The 13118-nt window shown below is 48.6% G+C and overlaps 1 protein-coding gene across 2 annotated transcripts in view; it reads left to right on the top strand.

Moving 5' to 3' along the window:
- Positions 1-12207, top strand: part of fkbp15a (FKBP prolyl isomerase family member 15a) — an 82723-nt gene extending 70516 nt beyond the window's left edge. Inside the window, exons 26-30 of one of the 2 annotated variants that reach the window (XM_085965876.1) lie at positions 256-378; positions 1484-1591; positions 5015-5862; positions 9994-10111; positions 10701-12207. In XM_085965876.1, the coding sequence (XP_085822002.1) occupies positions 256-378; positions 1484-1591; positions 5015-5862; positions 9994-10111; positions 10701-10799 (1296 nt within the window). In that variant the 3' untranslated portion in view covers positions 10800-12207. The remainder of the gene's footprint in view (positions 1-255; positions 379-1483; positions 1592-5014; positions 5863-9993; positions 10112-10700) is intronic. The other variant, XM_085965877.1, reaches the window with a different exon arrangement.
- The last annotated feature ends 911 nt before the right edge of the window (positions 12208-13118 follow it).

Raw genomic sequence — 13118 nt, 5'->3', positions numbered from 1 at the left:
GGGTGCTGTGATCAGGTAGAAACCCCTCTGCTCTGAGACACGAGATTGAATCCCGCCCTGAGTGATCAGATGAAAGTCATCTCTCTGGATATGAAGAGACACTGGAGCAGTCTTAAACCAGTCCCTTTAGTGGGCATGGGTCCGCAGTGTCTAATGGGCAGTCCAGTGCTAGTTTGTCCCACAACCTAGGACAGCTTTTGTGGGAAATGAAGATGTTGCACAAGTGCATTCTCCAGTGCTGTGTCTGTGTTTCAGTATTCGTCCCTGCAGAGCAGAGCCGCTGCAATGAAGGAACACTACGACGGGCAAATCCGTGAGCTGCAGCGGCGAGCCCCCGCGACTAGTGAAGCACCGCCTTCAGGCGACACTGCTGAGGAGGTATGGCGTGAACCATCACAGTAAAGCAGTGATAGGCGCTCGTGTGTTGTAGCCCAGATACCCAGATATTTGTTGTCACTTGTTTTTAAACAGTATTTCTGCCCTTTGCCTCTCCATACACTAATCCTAGCCAAGTTCCTGGAACTTTGGTACTATGCTGCCAGCCACTGGGAGGTGTGAGAGTGTAGCCTAGTGTTTGCTGTCACTTTGCTTGAACCCTGCCCGAGAGGGAAGTGCTTGGCCTATCATCATTGAGAGTTGGGACACTTTGTGACTGAGCACTATGGCTGCAAACCCAGGTCTGACCGCTCCGTGATGTTGTCGTTCAAGGCTCCACTGAGCTTACCGGTGAATGTTGATCCTCTAGATTGGCTGGACTTTGGCTGCCTTACAGAGACCTGATATCCTGAGTACAGCAGTCACCATAGACGTGTCTGTCTGATACTATCCCTGGATTACTTGCAGTGTGCACCTTCATGCAGATTCTGTGACCGTAAAACTGGAAGCGTGAGACATCTGGTTCTTGCAGGTGCTTGGTCGGATAAGGTGGGATGTTCCTCTAATCTGCAAATCCGGCCCTTCACTTCTTCAGTTGGTGAAGGGATGTGTGGAGAGGTGTCTGTCTAATGTGTTTACTGAGCACGTCCCATGGGTGCAACTGAAGAATGTTGCTCCAAAAATATTATTTTCTCCCCTTTCCTTCCCCCCCCCCCCCCCCCCCCCCCCAAACACCCCTATACTCCTTTCTCTCTCCCCTCTCATGAAAGGGTCTTGCATAAAGGGAGTATGGGGCAGTCTCAACCCAGTTGTTGGTGGTTGCAAATCTCTAGTACAAAACTGTTTGCAACCTGTTACCCAGAAACTACAGCAAACTTCACACTGCTCTGTAGTAAGCGGTGCTCTTCTGTGTATCATATTGGGGCACTGTAGAGAGACCTTTTACTCTGAATCTAACCTGTGCTGCACCTGACCCGAGAGTGCTCGATGGTGATATTGGTAATGACGGCAAGTGTCACTTTCCCAGTGGTTCTGTCCATCATTTTTGTGAAAAATCAGCCTCAAAACCGGTGTGTAATAAGCTGCTGGATGACCAATCTTCTTGCAGGTGAAGAAAATCATGAACGGCGTGTTTCAGTCGTTGCGAGGAGAGTTTGACCTGGACGAAACGTACAGTGGCAGAGCAGTCCTCGGCGTCATTGTGAACACCATCAAGGTACAGACTTTGTATCCGGCCGGCACCAAGGAGCTGAGGGTTGGGCTTGCTCCGTGTACCTGATGCCTGTGATTAAAACCCACTGTCCACACCTGGATTTAATCTTTTTGATGTAATCCTTTCCTTCGCTTATTCCCTTTTTGGATTTCAAAATAAACATTGTGTACAAGTATAGTTAATATACAAGATGCTCAACTGGCCTCGGTGGAGGCTCACTGTCGTTGTGCCTCCTATTGCAAGGGTGGATTTGGAGCTTGGTCTCTTTCTTTCTCTCACTGTGTGGGCAGCACATACACAACAACAACTTGTATTTATATAGCGCCTTGCACGTCGTAAAATGTTCTGAGGCGCTTCACAGGACCGTTGTCAAACAAAGGTTGACACTGAGCCGCATGAAGAGATCTTGGGACAGGCTTGGTCAAAGAGTTAGGTCTTAAGGAGCGTTTTAAAGGAGGAGAGAGAGGCAGAGTGTTTTAGGGAGGGAATTCCAGAGCTTGGGGTCCAGGCAACTGAAGGCACAGCCACCAATGGTGGAGTGAAGGAGTTGGGGGATGAGCAAGAGGCCAGGATTGGAGGCCGCAGAGTTTCTCCGCCAGGTTTGATGATGTGCAGCTCCCTGCCACACCTGGACACCATCTGCGAACGGTGGGAATTTACTGAGTCCCACACAATGTTCCCCCCGGCCCATTCACTGTTGCGCGCGGAAATTTAACATGGGGAAAAGCCTTGGGGACTGGCTACACACACACTGCCTGCATTTTACTGAGGGGAGGGGTTGGACCAACAGGAGAAATGTAGTATTTGCCAATCTGCGCTGACCGGAGCCCATCCTTTGTATCCCGACATCAAAAAAACCTTGCCTTTACCACGAGCGCTGCTGTCTTGTCCTTTCAGAAGGTACAAATCCTGTTGAGGGGAAGGGACTCACGGGGAGGAATATAAGGAAATGCAAAAACACGTTAAAAGGGTGATCGGAGGAGCAAAGATGGATGCAGAAAAAAGCATCGCCATAGAGGCTAAACATAAGAGCAAGCATTCTTTCAGTACGACAACAGTCTGGGCAGTCAGAACAAGTGAAAACCATACAACCATGCACAGTGGGCTTGAAACTGAGAATGAGCACAAGATGGGAAGCATTCTGAATGGTTACTTCCTTTAAGTATTCACAAGGGAAGACATGCAACAAACCAGGACAGTCAGTGACTCAGATATAAATGAGATGAACATTTTTGACCGTCTGAAACGGCTCAAAACAAATATGGTATTCATCCCAGAATGCTGAGAGGGATAAGGGAGATTTGTGAGGCACTGACTGCTGTTACGAGGGAGTCTTTGGGCATTGGGGTTGTGCCAGTAGATTGGAAAGAGGCTAATTAGGTGGCATATTCAAAAAGGACAAAACTGACCTGGGCCACTCCAGTTCCATTAGTCTTCCATTCTGTGTAAAAGTAATGCAATTGATTATCAGAAGTAAATTTCAGCATTATTTAAAATCTAGCAAACCACAGTCAGCATGGATTCAGAAGGGAACAATCCTGCCTGAGCAACTTCCTTAATTTCTATGAGGAAGTGGCATCCGAAGTAAACTGTGGAAAGCCTTACGACCTGGTGTACTTTGACTTCCAACCAAGAGTTCCACATGACAGGATATTGCCCACATTCAAAGCTGCAGGAGTTCAGGGTAAACTTTGGGAGTGAATAAGAAATGGGCTGATGGATAGAAAATAACACGTACTCTGGTTACCTCCTAGTGGGGTAAGTACTGAGTGATGGCCTCAGAGCTCAGTTTCTAATTTATACACATGACCTGGATTCAGAAACCCAATGCAAACTCGGGGCAGGGGAATTGGAAGAGGCAGCTCAGAAATTACAAAATGAGCTGGACAAAATAAGGAAGTGGGCGGAACGATAGCCAGTGAAACTTAAGGCAGACGAGAGTAAAGTACTAAGCAACACACGTACTCGATGAATGGTGCTGAAAGAGACCGAGGCCAACCAATGCACAGCAGCAATCGAAGCCAATAGGATGTTTAAAATCATTGCCAAATACTAATGTCAGAGGAAGTCGTGCGCTCTGCTCAGGCCAGATCTCGAGTACTGTGTCTATTTCTGGTGGCTGAGGCACGAGGGAGACATTCAGCTGCTGGAGGCAGTGCAGGGAAGGGTCACGAGGCTGATCCACTGTCAGGGATCCAAGTGATGAGGAAAGACTGGAGCGATGTGCTTTTCAGCCTGGAAAGGAGGTGTTTGGCATGTGGTCTTATAGAAGTATAACATAGTTAAGGTAAATTGGGAATAAATTAAATTGTAGGACAAGAAGGCATGGGTTCAAACTACTAAATTTTAGGACTAATGTCAGGAAATTCTTCCTCCTGCACAGTAATCACGAATGGAATAGACTTCTAACAATTGTAGTGGAATGAAAATACTGGGATCTTTTAAACAATTACCCCCGACCTGAGCAAATAGATCTGATCACATACCCTCCCGGTTCCCACATCCTTTTTAAACCCTTTTCCTTCATCCACCTATCCAATCTAATCTTGAATGTAGACATTAGTTTCTGCCTCAGCCATTAACCGTGGAGGTGGATTCCACAGCCTCGCAACTGTGTGAAGAAGTTTCTCCTGCTCTCTGTTCTAAGTCACTTGTATTTATGGTTCCTTGGTTCTTGAGGATTTGACTACTTGAGAACAGTGTGCTTCTACCTACCCTGTCCCATCCTTTCATAATTTTAAAGACTTCTATTATATCGCCCCATAAACGTAACAACTTTAGGAAATTTCTGGGTGAATTAAGATGGGCCACCTGCCCCAAAAAAATGGTTGTGTTGGGGTTTGGTTCCACAGTCACCCAGGTGACCTATCATCTAGGAGGTTTGACAGTGTCAGCAGGCTGTTTGTGTTGGTGCATCACGCCACAACCCAGTGCTGTCCTCGCCCAATCTCCACACATACACACTGATCATTGGATTGAGATTGGGCCTGCCCCGTCCCACCTAACCTGGGGGTACTGGGCCATTTCTGTGCCCCTACTGCTGCCCCAGCTGTAATAGCTAACTCTGCATAGACCAGGGGTCGAACTTGGGACTTTGTTGGCCTGAGTGGCTCAGCAGTGCACTGGAAAACTGGCAAAGCCATTGGGTGATCCCACGGTCGTTCTTTAAGAGCCTAGACAGTGTGTCGGCAAGTAATTGAGCTCCGGGGCATTGTGCTCGAGTCTGATCTTGCAAGGCGTCTATACACACCCACCTTATTGGCACACAACTGAGATCAACGAATTCAGCACAGACTTGGGGAATAAAACTTGCATGGATCAGTTCCACACTGGACAATGCACCTTCTAACTGATCCATCGAGGGACCCAGTAGTAACTTTTTTATGCCTGGTTTTACAGTGATCTTGTCTTACTCTTTCCTGACAGGTGGTTACCCTACAGCTCTTGAGAAGTGGCCAAGATCAGCCAATCATGAAGAGTGATGAGGATGAAGAATCTGAGGAGGAGACTGAGGAACGAGCAGCTCCTCCAATCGAGAGTCGCAGCGTTAAGGTGGATACCGATATTGCACAACATCCAAGGAGTGCAGCGTTGGATGAGGAGCGCCCCACAGCATCTGAAGCTGAGCGGTTAAATGACGTGACTTTATCACCTGGTCACTCTCCGGAGGCGGTCGAGCTTGAACCGGACCACGCTGAGGTCGGAGGTTCAGAATCAACGCAGCCGGAGGCAGCTCTGAACCCAGCTCCAAACATTCCCACTCTCGCACCAAGTCCACCTACAGCAGATGGTCCAGAGAGCACTGCAGGGAACTCTGGAAAACAGACGGGTGAGGGAGAGGCTGAGAAGGAAGTGGAGCCGCCCCTGTCTGACCCAGAGAGTGAAAGACCCCATCAACAAGCAGAGGTCCAAGAGTGTGAAAGGACAACGGAGAAGAGTCTTAACCCGATGGGCGGAGCTCAGCACTGTGAGTTGGGCAACGCCTCGGCTCCAAACAGTTTAGCTGGTGAAAAACCGGAAGAGCAGTCGCAAACACACAGCAGTGGAAGTGGGGATAACACCTCTGGAATTCAGGAGGGGGCTCGGCCTGCCGACGCCCTACAGGGGACAGTCCCAGCTCTCGATGCGAGCTCCGAGGGTCCAGTGTTTCATCCAAATGAGGCTCCCTCAGAGCCAGATACGTTGCACGTGACAGAACATGGCTCCAATGGCATGACAGCAACTCCAGAACCCAAATCCAACTCCAAGCCCATCTCCTCGACAAACACCTCCAGGTAAATAGCACTTAAATAAAGGCAGTCGCAGGGTTTATGGGTTTCCCAGACTCTGGTATCCTTGGAAATGGAAAATAAGGGATAGTTGGATCACAAAGAACTCTGATGGGTCAGTTTGCCCACGTGGGAGTGAAATGTTGGAGTCTGGTTAGATTCAGTCAGAAAACCTTAATCCTGTTCCATGACTATGTAAGAGCCCCTATGAGGTAACCAGTCTTTAAGGATAAGAAGTTGCACCTATTTTTTTTAAATATTTCAAATATCTGATCGGTTTGGCTTTAGCTGTTCACTGAGTGTTTGTGTTCAGTGTTCCAGATGTTGCTCCCCTCCGAATGTGGCCTCCTGCCCCTTGCTGTGCCTTCAAGATGGGTGCCGTGTGTAAAATGCGCGTTTATCGTTCATTCGTAAGCCCAGTCCTCTGCAGAGCATGGGATTTTTTCCCCCGTAAGACTGACAGAAATAATTGGCAAAATAACCAGGGGGAGATGAGAACATTTTTCCGCAGCAAGTTAAGATCTGGAATGCACTGCCTGAGGGTGGTGGAACCAGATTCAGTAGTAACTGGAAATGGGGAACTTCCCCCTCCCAGAAAGCTGTTGAGGCTGGGGGTCAATTGAAAATTTCAACACTGAGATTGATAGATTTTTGTTACACAAGGATATTGAGGTTTACAGAACCAAGGCGGGTAGATAGTGAAGATACAGATCAACCATGATTTAACTGAATGGCGGAACGTGCTCGAGGGACTGAATGGCATACTCCTGTTCCTATGTTAACTTTCTAAAAGGAATTGGATATATACTTGAAAATAACATTTGCAAGGCTATGGGGAAAGAGCAGGGGAGTGGGGCTAATTGGAGAGCTCTTTCAAAGAGCCGGCACGGGCACAATGGGCCGAACGGCCTTCCTCTGCTGCTGCATGATGCTATGTGCTCTTTCTCGCCCTCTCTGGTTTTTATCCAATTATTGGTTCTCCTGCCTTGTGCATAATGGGGCAGTAATTCCTCCCCAAACGCGTGAGTACGGAAGGGGTACTCGCGCGTCTGGCCGGAGGAAATGCCGGTTTTCAGCATGCACAGCGCATGCGCTGAAAACCGGCACTTCCTCTCTAACCCAAGAGGTGAAGAGGCCAGCGCGTGCGCTGTAGGGGGCAGCGCGTGCGTCTTGGATTTCCTGTGTTTTGGGGGATTTGCGCATGTGTAAAGGCCTCTGGTCTTTACGCTTGTAAAAAGCACACGTAAGTATTTATTTTTACAAGTAAGTGGTGTTTTAGTGCAATTTAGAATTTTTTTTCCCACAGGTTTATTATTTTAAACAATCTACAATAAGGTAAGTTTAGTTTTAGACCCTTTTTATTAAAAATTAATTTTTTTCAAAAAAAAATTATTGTGTAAATTATTTTTTAAAACTTATTTATACTTAATTTAATGATTGGGATGTTTTTTAAAATTTTATTTAAAGTTTAAGTAGTGTTTTGGGGTGCAGTACTTCTCATGAGTTTGACAGTTCTTCTCTCAAACTTATGAATGAAGTTTCCCCTCCCCTGATTGGCTGAACAGTGCTCACCTGATCCCAGCCGGCACACCGCACTAACTACGCCACTGGGTCAGGTTAGCACAGCGCACCGACATCAGAACCTGGCCACTGAAAGGAAATCCACTGCGGGCCAGGTTTCAGATGTCGGCGCACAGGGTGAGTGCACATCGGGGGCTTGCACGCGCGGCAAGCCCCCGACACCAAGTTCCGGGCCATTGTGTTTGCATGGGTTGGTTGGGTAGCTTGTTTCCATACTGGTGCCACTTCCCAATAACTCTTGGGGGAAATCACAACTGCTTGTTGGGTGGGGAGATGTGTTTACCCCTCTCCGCCACCCCCCCCCCCTGCTCCCCGGCCAGGAGAGCAGCTCAATACTAAGGAATCTGAGCCATTGTCCCACTGTAGTGTAGGAACAAAGGTTGAATCAACCCTATTGAGAGCTGGGGATTTTTATTGTAACCCTGAAGGAGTCCCTGATCAGAGGTGCCTGTTACCTGCACAGGGACACGGACATGATTCAGTTGTCCATCAAAGCACATCACGTTTTGCCTCTCCTCTCTACTGCGTTCTGCACGGCTGACCGCTCGCACAGCTTACCTCATTTCCAGATCGCCTGAGGACGTCCCAAAGTCTCACTTGATTACCCTGGGGACCTGTGTACCATGAGGAAGCAGTATTGACTGTTGAGCCCAGGTCAAATCCTCGTGTTCAAATCCCTCCATGCTCTCGCCACTCCCTATCTCTGTACCCGACATCCCTCCGAGGTCTCTGCACTCCTCCAATTCTGGCCTCTAGTGCGTCCACCATTTCCTTTGCCCCACTGTTGGTGGTCGTGCCTTCAGCTGCTGAGGCCCTAAGCTCTGGAATTCCCTTCCTAAGCCTCTCCCTTTCTCCTTTTTAAGAAGTTTCTTAAAACCTACCTCTTTGATCAAGCTTTTGGTCACCTGTCCTTGCGTGGCTCGGTGTCAAATTTTGTCTGAAAACGCTCCTGTGAAGCGCCTTGGAATGGTTTTACCACATTAAAGGCGCTACATTAATGCAGGTTGTTGCATGTGTGTGTGTGCCTGCATGCTGATAGTGAACTGAAATGTGATCACTTTCAGGGGCTAGCATCAGTAAAACCAGTATTAGCCACTCGGGACCCCGAGAACAGAGGGCACAATTTAACCTTCATTGACTGGAACAGTCCTCCTTCAAGATGGGACTTGTTTACTTTATCCAAAAACACACTTTCTCATCCCCTTGGTTAGATGTCCTGTAGCCTTACGGGTGCCCCCTTGTCTCCACTCCTGCTGTGAGCTGGTCACTGTGGGTGTGTACTGGGGCAGTCTGATAAAACTTGGGGTCACACTAATATTCCTGTGCCTGATTCCTAGGGTGTCAGCCATGGATCAGTGGGTAGCACTCTCTCACCTCTGGGTCAGAAAGTTATGGGTTCAAGTCCCACTCCAGAGACTTGAACACAAAATCCAGGCTGACTCTCCAGTGTACTGAGGGAGTGCTGCACTGTCGGAGGTGCCGTCTTTCAGATGAGATGTTGGACTGAATCCCTGTCTGCTCTCTCCGATGGATGTAAAAGATCCCATGACCACTATTCGAAGAAGAGCAGGGGAGTTCTCCCCGGTGTCCTGGCCAATATTTATCCCTCAGCTAACATCACTAAAACAGATTACAGGAAACTTTGATACCCGGCACCGACGGGACCGAGCTGTTGCCGTCCCATCAAAACTGCCGGACAAACCAGTGCTAATGTTAAAACATACGGAGCTTTGGAGCTCCGTATCTAGCAACAAACCCTGTTGCTTAGCAACAGCTTCTAAACAGTCGGCCGTAGCTTGCAAGCGTCTCTGTAGCTAAGCAACAGCTTCAGCGAGACCTTGCAGAGCCTGACTGGTGGAAAAAAAAGCAACGAAAATTTAAATAACTTACTGAACCGACTCCTGAATTTTGCTGGTGGATCGAGCATTCCGGACAGTTAACCTCCGGATAAACCAAAGTTTCCTGTATCTGGACATTATCACTTGTCGTTTGTGGGAGCTTGCTGTGTGCAAATTGGCTGCCGTGTTTCCTACATTACAACAGTGACTACACTTCAAAAGTACTTCATTGGCTGTAAAGCGCTTTGGGACATCCTGAGGTCGTGAAAGGCGCTATAGAAATGCAAGTTTTTTTCCTTTTTTTATGTCCTGGTGCCTGTTGCTTTATTTTGCCACTGCTTATATTTAGTAGGTAACATATTGGGGTTTTGCAATTAGCCTGAAATATCCTGGGCAGCGGAGGAGAGAGAAACAGCCAGGTTTCCCACTCCTGCTCTCCATCCAATGGCTCCTGCTGGATAGTCCATGTGTGGGGGGGTGGGATCGGGCTTGACTAGCATTCTGCCGCCCCCAGTTGAATAGCCTGCTGGCACTTGCTGCCTCGACCTGCAGATGAAGGGGAACACTTGAGGGCTGCCAGTTTGTGAAGAAGCTTACCCCTGTGCTCGTCACCTCGGGGGAGGGGGAGGATATTAAAATAAACATGTAGGCCTCCATTCAAAATGAATGACTGGAGCCTTTGAAAGAAAATGCTGACCCTGTGACCTTTTACCTTTAGCCTTTTCAGTGATGACGATGACGAGGGCTTGTTCAGATCGGTGACTCCGAAAATGGGGAAGATAGTGAAACCCTTGGCCAAGAAGAAGGAGGAGGAAGAGGAGGATGACGAGGAAGTGGTAAGAAAGTGAATGGATTGCTGCAAGAGTGAGGCAGAACGAGGGCAGTGTTGCCACGGCAATGTTAAATCATATAAAGGGTTGGGGAACTGGGGTCTGATGGTATAAAGGGGGTGGGGAACTGGGGTCCGATGGTATAAAGGGGGTGGGGAACTGGGGTCCGATGGTATAAAGGGGGTGGGGAACTGGGGTCCGATGGTATAAAGGGGGTGGGGAACTGGGGTCCGATGGTATAAAGGGTTGGGGAACTGGGGTCCGATGGTATAAAGGGGTTGAGGAACTGGGGTCCGATGGTATAAAGGGGGTGGGGAACTGGGGTCCGATGGTATAAAGGGGGTGGGGTAAATAACTTGGGTTAAACAGTGTTGGCCATCGGGGATCTGAAATGTGATTCCTGGTCTAATCTGACCCCAGTCCTGCTACCCTTTAACAGCAGTGACTGTGAGTCGAGTACCTGTGGAATCGAGACCCCTTTCCTTTCCTTTGTCTTGCCCCGGGATCGTTCTTGCGCTGCTCAGTAATGGTGATGCCGGTGAGGTCAGTGTGCCGTTTGTCACTCCGCACCTCTCTCTCTCTCTCTCTCACTCAGAGTATGAAGGGCCGCCCACCGCCAGCTCCACTCTTTGGGGATGAGGACGAGGAAGACGACGATGACTTTGACTGGCTTGGAGGAGGTCGCCTCTGTTGACGCTGTATACTTACTGAGGAGATGGAGCTGGTTCGCGAGGGAGACAGGACGGACCCTACACCTGTCTGGGAAACGCAGTGCTTTTTCTGCAATGTGTATCCCTGAGGAATGTCACATTCCGAGATTCTCTTAGTGTTTGTAACCTGCTGGTCACTGCCTCCTGGCGTGAGGCTATGTCCCCAATCAGCACAGAATGAAACTGTGGATGAAAGTGCACTGACTCTGAACAGCACTGGTATTGTTCCTGAGCAGTACAGTATATGGCTCCGTCGCACTCTGATTTTCTTTTTAATCCCTGCTGAATTTCAATACATTTTTACTGCTGATGTAGCTAGGACTGTTGACGGCTGTTGGGCAGTCCAAATAACAGTGGGCAAGTTGTGACTGCTTAATAATTCTGTTATTGTGCCTGCCACAGTTTGATTGTGAATCCAGTTTTCATCATGTTGAACTGTTTGTGAGTGGTGCTCCTACAGCAGACGGAGCATTGTCCTCGTTCTGTGTGTTGGGTCCAGCACAGGTTCGTTCCAAAATAAAGTTCTCTCTGTGCCTTAACCTCCAATCAGTTGGTGCCCGACCTGTCCATTTCCAACACTGTTCTTGGATCCCACCCATGCAGGCTGCATCAATCAGTGGCCGTGTCTTTCACTGCGAAGGCCCGAAGCTCTGGAATTCCCTCCCTAAATCTGGGTCAAGGGGGCAGCCGGCCCGGTCGAGAGAATCCTCGTGCTGATTCTGTTGCGTTCACTCAGTCACTCTTGACAGCATTGCTCAGGCAGGAGCTAAATGTAGGTGGAACAAAGCCCACAAGCCGCCATCCTGTTGTTCTTCCTCCTGTACTGTGCTTGTTTTGTAGGCACAAGAACACTGGCCACAGGTAACGGTGCATCACATGGGTGGGCAGTTTGTGCAGTAGTCTCGGAGAGTGAGCTGTATCACCTGCTGTGCAATGGTCCAACATCGGAGTTCGGAACTTGGTATTGGCAATTAGCAAGACCATGAAATGAACAATTAAACCTAAGTTTCCACCGAGCAGCCCCGAATGCTGCCACCCCCTGGCCAATCTTTTAGCACCAGTATCATTCTATTCCTTTTTTTACCTTGTTCCCTGGGCTTTCTGACCCTTTTACTCTTGCCTAAGGGAAGCTGTCAGTCTACTTATCATTTTCCTTGGCCAGCCAGGTGAAATTGTAAACTCCTTACAGGTTAAGTGAGGACCTGAAGAGCGCTCCCAGTCTCTGGGGTGACGTGACATGGAGCAAGAGACCAGCATCCTTCACACTTCATACCAACCTTCTGCAAGTGTCTTCATGGAGGCTCGTTATGAATTAGTAACACTTGTGTTTGAAGCTTTAAGGTTTGTTAATTATGTACAGTACACATTTAAAACTGTCATTCTCAACCATTACATGTATTTTTTTTCTTGTCTGGAGTGCGGACCCATGGGGGCCGGGACCCCCCGGCTTTGCCCACATGGCCATTGTTCATGAATGAGCGTAGTGTGTGAGGCTGGCAGGCTCTTCGGTCAGGAATATACCAGCCGAGCCCAATTCTGTTGCTCACCTCTCATCCACACAGACCATTTTCCAGCAGGTGTCATTTGATGATCAGGATTGGAAACCCTGGCTGATTTGCCTTTGCCCTTAATCCTGGGCTGCTGAGGCCAATTACTCTGCCCTTGTGCTACCCTGGCTGATATCAGCTAGCTCAGCACAGGCCAGAGATCAAACCTGGGACTTTATTTTTGGTCTATTCAGCATGGCTACTCACTGGATAAACTTGCTGAGCCAGCGGGCATTCCCCTTACCACAGGATAGAACCATAGGATCATACCGCACTGAAGGAGGTCATTCGGCCCATCATCCCTGTGCTGGCTCTTTTGAAAGAGCAGTCTAATCAGTCGCACTCCCCCCCCCCCCCCCCCCCCCCCCGCTCTATCCCCAGAGCCCTGCAAATTATTCCCCTTCAAGTGTTTATCCAATTCCCTTTTGAAAGTTACTGTTGAATCTGCTTTCACCGCTGTTCAGGCAGTGCGTTCCAGATCAGAACAAATCACTGCAATTATTTTTTTTAAATTCACCTCTGGTTCTTTTGCCAATTACCTTAAATCTGGGTCCTCTGCTTACCAACGCTTCTGTCACTGGAACAGTTTCTCCTTTTAAACCCTTGATTTTGAACACCTCTATTAAATCTCCCCTTAACCTTCTCTGTCTGTGTGGAGTTTGCACATTCTCCCCGTGTTTGCGTGGGTTTCCTCCGGGTGCTCCGGTTTCCTCCCACAGTCCAAAGATGTGCTGGTTAGGTTGATTGGCCATGATA

Source organism: Somniosus microcephalus, chromosome 23, assembly GCF_052327205.1.
Source record: "Somniosus microcephalus isolate GS21.2 chromosome 23, FLI_Smic_1.0, whole genome shotgun sequence".
Classification (NCBI taxonomy): Eukaryota; Metazoa; Chordata; class Chondrichthyes; order Squaliformes; family Somniosidae; genus Somniosus; species Somniosus microcephalus.
The sequence above is the reverse complement of the archived record's forward strand: the minus strand, read 5'-3'. Positions and strand labels throughout refer to the sequence as shown.